Source organism: Nannobrachium achirus, assembly GCF_963921795.1.
Source record: "Nannobrachium achirus genome assembly, chromosome: 22".
NCBI lineage: Eukaryota > Metazoa > Chordata > Actinopteri > Myctophiformes > Myctophidae > Nannobrachium > Nannobrachium achirus.
In genome coordinates, this window is record NC_137829.1 from 41,731,425 (window position 1) to 41,738,412 (window position 6,988).

A 6,988-nucleotide genomic window follows, 5' to 3' on the forward strand; every position below is an offset into this window, starting at 1 on the left:
TTTATCCATTGATGGGTGTCATCTGTGTATTCAATGTCACATGTGACTTGAACTGACTTCCCTGAAGTAGGCACAGCAGCCTAGTCTGTCTGAAACATTGGTGTTTGTGTCCACAATATAAATTATTTGTATTGGCAAAATACAGAGTCAGTATGGAGTCAGGAGGAGTTTCCCAACAGAGCGCTTCCAAACTCCAATGCTTTATGTTTTGCCACTCAGTCTAGATGAGTGGCATATGATGCATACCCTCTATATTGAAAACATCCATGGTTCTGGTGACTGATATCGTCCTAATGCATGCAGGGTCCATGTTTTTTCTTTTTTCTATTATTTTCTTTAAATGAAAAACATCAAATATGTTATATCATTTTCTTCTTCTTTTTTTGTATATATATATACTTGAAAATAAATAAAAAGTATATCAAATATGTATGCTTTCTTTTCCAGCCTCATTAACTATATCTTTTGATGTTTTGAGTGTGGTCAGTGAAAATGTTATTCTCAATTCCTGTACAATTTCAAGGCTGTCAGAGTGGGGGTCCCCAGTTCAAATATGATTATTTTAGGGGGTCACAAAGCCATGAGAACCACTGGCCTATAGACACATCACATCATGGAAGGACAATAAGATTGTAGAAGGTGGACACCTGGTTCTTTGGATTAGTCCTAGATGTATATTGTATAGATATTTTTTAAAGTAAGAAATGTGTCCTGGAGAATGCGTACTGTCTGCTTACATACATTTTCTTTACTCTTTTGATAAACCTATTGAAAATGTTTTAAACTTTCGTTGAAGCTTTTTCCCAGGGCCCATGGCTTTAATCCGTTTTAAAGAGATTTAAAAGATTAATGGAAGTCAGTACAGGCGAAAACAGAATAATTGGCACAGAGTTAACATTATATGACTAATCTTGTTTTTGAAGCGGTGAAAGCCGCTTCCAAGGAGTGCCTTTGTGTGTCCCCCATGTCCATATATGGTCATTTCAGTCCAGAATGAACAGGTTTTATCTGTCCGTAAATGTGTGTCCCCCATGTCCATATATGGTCATTTCAGTCCAGAATGAACAGGTTTTATCTGTCCCGTACGTCCAGAATATGTGTGTAATGTCCGTCCCGGTCTGATGATTGGATGATTAAAAATGTCCAATGAGACCATATTTGGTCAAGCTTCACATGACAATCCAGCCCTCCAGATAAAATCATTCAGAATTCTGTAGCTCTAGACAATCAGATTCACCGCTTCACTTCGAACCGAGGTTTGATTTTTGATCTTCTGTTCTGATACAAGACTCCTTTCAGTAGGTCAAATTTAAATTAAATGACAATTTATAAATTAATTAAAAATATGGTACAAAAGCCCTGCAAAACTCTGTGGGCTGAACAAGCTCTGGTTTAACATCACAGCCAACAGAAACCGTTGCCTACCAAGGGAACTTTGTACTGTCATCAGGCATGTCCAGTCTATATGGGCATGTCATAAGCCCCACTGTCCATATGACATTCATATAGACTAACATATGACATGCATCGTATCGCATTGCATATGCTGATTTGCGCTGACATCGGGGCATGTCCAGTGCATTGACATATCCGCACATGCCACCGACAGACCACAAATTCAACTTTACTTATTCATGCAGCTTTTGACGTTGTTTCTGTCATGTCAGCCATATTGTCCCTATCTGTCATATTGAGATATTAAGGTTATGATCAAGGTAGCATTTGTGTGGGTGGGTGTCGATCATTTTCCCACTCAAACTAAGGCTCTAATGAGGTATTTTCTTTGTCTTTGCTGTCTTGCAGGAATTTTCTGAATCTAGAGTTTAATAGACCAGAGGCCTGCAGCATCCTACCCTAAAAGTAGAACCTCCCCAGTGCCGGTGGATAACTTCCCGAAGCACACCCTAGTGAATTAGACCTGACGGTGGATACTACAGCTTCCATCCAGACAGCAAACCAAAGGAGAGCATTTCCCTTTGCTCTTTTATAAAAACATTTTTTCTTTTTTGCATGACTTTTAGGCAGTTGTGACCCCCTTTTCCCTTTACGGTTAAAAAAAAATGGCTCCTGCAATGGAGGCGGCCGACATTGCCGTCGTGGTTCTTTATTTTGTCCTGGTGCTGAGCATCGGGTTTTGCGCCATGTGGAAGGCCAATCGCAGCACGGTAAGTGGCTACTTTCTGGCGGGGCGCTCTATGACATGGATAGTGATTGGAGCGTCGCTTTTCGTCAGCAACATCGGCAGTGAACATTTCATAGGCTTGGCTGGATCAGGAGCTGCAAGTGGCTTTGCTGTGGGAGCATGGGAGTTCAACGCACTTCTACTACTGCAGCTACTAGGCTGGGTGTTTATCCCTGTCTACATCCACTCAGGGGTTTACACAATGCCGGAGTATCTGTCAAAACGCTATGGAGGCAATAGGCTGAGGGTTTACTTTGCTGCCTTGTCTATATTGCTCTACATTTTTACCAAACTATCTGTAGACTTGTATGCTGGAGCTTTGTTCATTCAGGAGTCACTGGGATGGAACCTTTATCTGTCCATTATCTTACTGATTAGTATGACTGCAATGCTCACAGTAACCGGCGGACTGGCGGCAGTGATGTACACCGATGCTCTTCAGGCAGTGTTGATGATTGGTGGAGCCCTCACCTTGATGGTGATCAGCCTTGTTAAGGTGGGTGGGCTGGAGGGTGTTCGGACAAAGTACATGCAGGCTGTCCCCAATGTTTCCGCTATCTTGGCGAGTGGCAACTTCACATATTCCCCCTCCTGCCGCATCGAGCCCAAGCCCAATGCCCTGCGCATCCTCCGTGGACCTCTAGACAAAGACATACCATGGCCAGGGTTCATTCTAGGCCAAACCCCGGCTTCCATCTGGTACTGGTGTGCTGACCAGGTTATCGTTCAGAGAGTACTCGCAGCAAAGAACATTGCTCACGCCAAGGGTTCCACACTCATGGCTGGGTTTCTTAAAGTCCTGCCAATGTTTATAATTGTCATTCCGGGTATGATTTCCCGTATCCTATTTCCAGATGAGATCGCCTGCATTGGGCCAGAGCACTGCCTGGCAGTGTGTGGCTCTCAGGCCGGCTGCTCCAACATCGCGTATCCACGTCTGGTCATGTCTGTGATGCCTGTGGGTCTGAAGGGGCTGATGATGGCAGTCATGATTGCCGCCCTGATGAGTGATTTGGACTCCATCTTCAACAGCGCCAGCACCATGTTCACCCTGGACATCTACCAGAGTGCTCGAAAATGTGCGTCCCAGAGGGAACTACTGTTTGTGGGCCGACTGTTTGTGGTGTTCATGGTGGCCATTAGCATTGCCTGGGTCCCCGCCATCATTGAAATGCAGGGCGGGCAGATGTACCTGTACATACAAGAAGTAGCTGGCTACCTGACTCCACCCATCGCTGCCCTCTTCCTTCTGGGCGTGTTCTGGAAGCGCTGTAACGAAACAGGTGCATTCTGGGGAGGCGTGACAGGTTTCACAGTAGGTACCCTGCGTCTGATCCTGTCATTTATCTACCGCGAGCCTCGCTGTGATCAACCAGATGATAGGCCTTATTTCATCACACACGTCCATTACATGTATGTGGCAGCAGGGTTGTTTTGGGGGTCTGGGATTGTCGTTGTGGTGGTCAGTCTCTGCACGCCCCCACCAGATAAGGAGCAGGTTCTCACCACTACTCTGTGGGGGCTGCGCAACATTGAAAAGATCCCCCCCAAGGATCGAGACAACATAGAAAAGAGCAATCATAATGGAAGCCACCATAAAGATCTTCCCCTGGATGTCAGAAATGAGAGGTGTCTAGATGGGGCAGACATCAAGCTCCTCTTCCCATCCACTGATCACGACCCAGCAACACCTAGTACAGAGACAACCCCAGTAACCAGCCCTGGAGAACAGGTTGGGAAGGCAGAACTGGTCAGGGATGAGGAAAGCTGCCTGGGTAGCATGGGTCTGAGTCTGCTCAATTGGTTTAGGGGGTACAACGAGGGAGCACAGACCACCACCACACCAAAGGGAGGAGGCAAGGAGGATGAGAGGGTTATTATGGAGATGCTATATGAGCCTCCCAGAATCAAACTGCTGCTAAATCTGGGCCTGGTCCTTGTCTGCTCGTTGGGCATCTTCCTGTTCGTTTATTTCTCACTATAGTTTTATCCAACACTGAACTAAAGGGCAGTATGGTACAATATGGGGACAGGAGTTGAGGAGGGGTGTTATTGTCGATGTACAGTTGCAATTTCAAACATTTAACAAGCTGTAATATTTACAGTTGATTATTATTGTAGTTCTCTAATGGGAATTTGAGCTTATTCAACTGATTTTTTTTTTAATGACCGAAGCTTCTTGTGTGACTATAAAGCTTCATTGGGACTGACGTACCAATTTCGGTTGTGTGCTGATTGGTACTGTGTCACAGCACAAAGAATATAATGGGATGTTTTTAATAGTGTTGTTGTTTAAGTGAATTAAATATTTGCCTTATTGGACATATGCTTTTTTCCAATTTTGTATGGTGAATAAATGTTTTCTGTTTTAAGTTCCCTCCCTTCAGAATGCATTTTGCAGGTCCTCAATTCATTTTCCTTTATTGGCTTATTTAATTTAATTATTGCCTCCATTCTCAGATTATTATTAGAGAATTATCAAGTAATTGATGTCATTTCTTTGTTATATATTATGCTGTTGTGACTATTCCTGTTCAAAATAACAGATAACAATTTGTAATTATTAAAGTTAATAACCAAGCGAACCACATAAACCACAGACATGAGGTCATCATGTCAGAATCCAGAGCCATCCCACCCCAGACTTGCACACTATTAAAGGCACAGTAAGTGATTTTCTTTTGTTAAAAGAAGTGTTAAATAGCTCTGTATTCTAGTAGCAATCATTGCTATAGAGTGTTTGTTCAGTAGCAGAGGTCTGCCTGTCTCATCTCTTGAGTTAACAGAAAATGCATTTTCAAGCCGATACCAAATGTTTCCAATCTGGAGATAGAAGTCAAGTCATAAAGGATACAGAAGTATGGAAGTTATGACGCAAAGAAATGAAGAGACATTTTAAACTGGAACACTATAAAATGGTAACCCACCTGAAAATGTATTTTCTGTTCAATAAAGAGATGGGGAGTTTCTGTTATTTGAACAAACTAAACACTAGGCTATAGCAATGATTACTCTCTGAAGAGTGCTTTAACCTTCACTGATTCTTTTTTGTTTGAACAAACAAATTACAAAATCACTTACACTATCTTTAATACCATAAACCCCCATAATCTGTGCAACAGTCATCCCACAACAGTCAATAACCAATAATCACCAGTAAACATTTATCGTGAAAGTGCTAAAAGGCTGTCTTTATGTGAAGTAAGTACATCATTGTGCTTATTTGTCAGCCTTATTAGCTTTATTGAAAATAGAAACAGGAAAATGTTTAAACGACTTAATATTGGTATCCATCTAATATACATTTCCATCCATTCATTAAGAAGAAAACGCATAACCTATTAGTATAGTACAGTACAGTACAGTATGTTACTCGATTTTTGATTTGCCATCTTTTGAGTATATATAGTGAATTCTTGTTGACCAAAATTCAAGTCATGAATGTAGTGTTGTTTCTGTTTACAAATATCCTTTTCAGCTAATGTGGCAAATAATTGTATGATTGTATAATATATTGCATTTTACAGCTTGTGAATTCAGCTTATACTGCTTTGTTATCACCCAAAAAGCCACAAGTACCAATGCACATATTCTATATAATTCATACTTTTCAAATAATCTTTTTTTAAACTTGGTGCAGTCTTGTTGTGTTGAATTATGTTAGAGGTTTAGTTTTTCATAGCCGTGAGATCACTCATTAAAATTAATACTGTGTATCTGTTCTGTTCCATTTATTTTTCAACTGTCTTTTATATCTTATTGTTACTGTTTTCTAAAACCATTATTACCAAATGTGTCTTAGTTATGCAATATTAAGTCAATAAAAAGTGTGAGTCAAAGCTTCCGTCTTGAAAATCTGTGCTGCTATACCAGATAACATGAAGCGCTGTTTGGTTCTATGTGACAGGTGCACTTGGCACTAAAGTGGTTCTCAATATATTCATGTCAAGTACCCACACTGATACATATTAGGCCACAGTCAGACACCAATTTGAAAAGATTTTGTGCCATGGACCCCCTTAAGAGAAGCCTTTTGTTGTTGCCGTAGGTAAGTGGTTCACAACCTTTACAGGCCCAAAATAATTATATTTTGCCCCCCCCCCCCCACCTTCCCCACCCGCAAAAGCACTAAGAGTTGAGGAATTCCATTTTGTACAACACAGTTCTGTTGTGAAAATAGCAGATCTACATGCTCACAACGCCTCGTGTGCATGTAGATCGGCTATTTTCACATTTTCTGCCTCTAATATTTGGCCAATGTTTAATTTGTCATTTTAGAGGTGTTAAAAAGTCCTTAAATGTCACTTTAGAAATGTGCAGATACCCTCGATATACAGTACACTTAAACTTTATGTTGGTTTGTTTACTGTTGAGTGAGAAAACAATGTTGCACATTACATTAATCATCTGGGGACCCCCCAAAATAATGTGGGGACCCCCTGGGGGTCCCAACCCACAGGTTGACAACCACTGCCGTAGGTGAGGAGATAACAGTGGAGAGAGTGAAACTATATATACTGTACATTCTGTCATTTGCATTAGCTGGTGAAATGATATTGAAATTAAACTGTTCCTCACTTTTCTGGGGAGCCCCTGGAACCCTCTATAGGACCAGTGGGGGTTCCTGGACTGTATTCCCCAAACTGTATTGTATTTATCATTTTAAAAATGATTTAAACTAGTGAAAACAGCTGATCTACAAGCACACAACGCCTGGCGGTGCGAGGCGTTGTGTGCTTGTAGATCTGCTGTTTTCACTACTGTTGTGTGACAGCCTTGTATGATGAAGCAGGGCGGTACTTAGCG

General features: G+C 41.6%; 1 protein-coding gene across 1 annotated transcript; it reads left to right on the forward strand.

The window, feature by feature from the left end:
* Window positions 1–2,060: 2,060 nt before the first annotated feature.
* On the forward strand, window positions 2,061–4,166 carry slc5a3b (solute carrier family 5 member 3b; the record flags this gene model as incomplete). The annotated part of the gene is made up of 1 exon (XM_080753372.1): window positions 2,061–4,166. The coding sequence occupies one exon, from the start codon at window positions 2,061–2,063 to the stop codon at window positions 4,164–4,166; it is 2,106 nt and encodes a 701-aa protein (XP_080609498.1).
* Window positions 4,167–6,988: the final 2,822 nt, after the last annotated feature.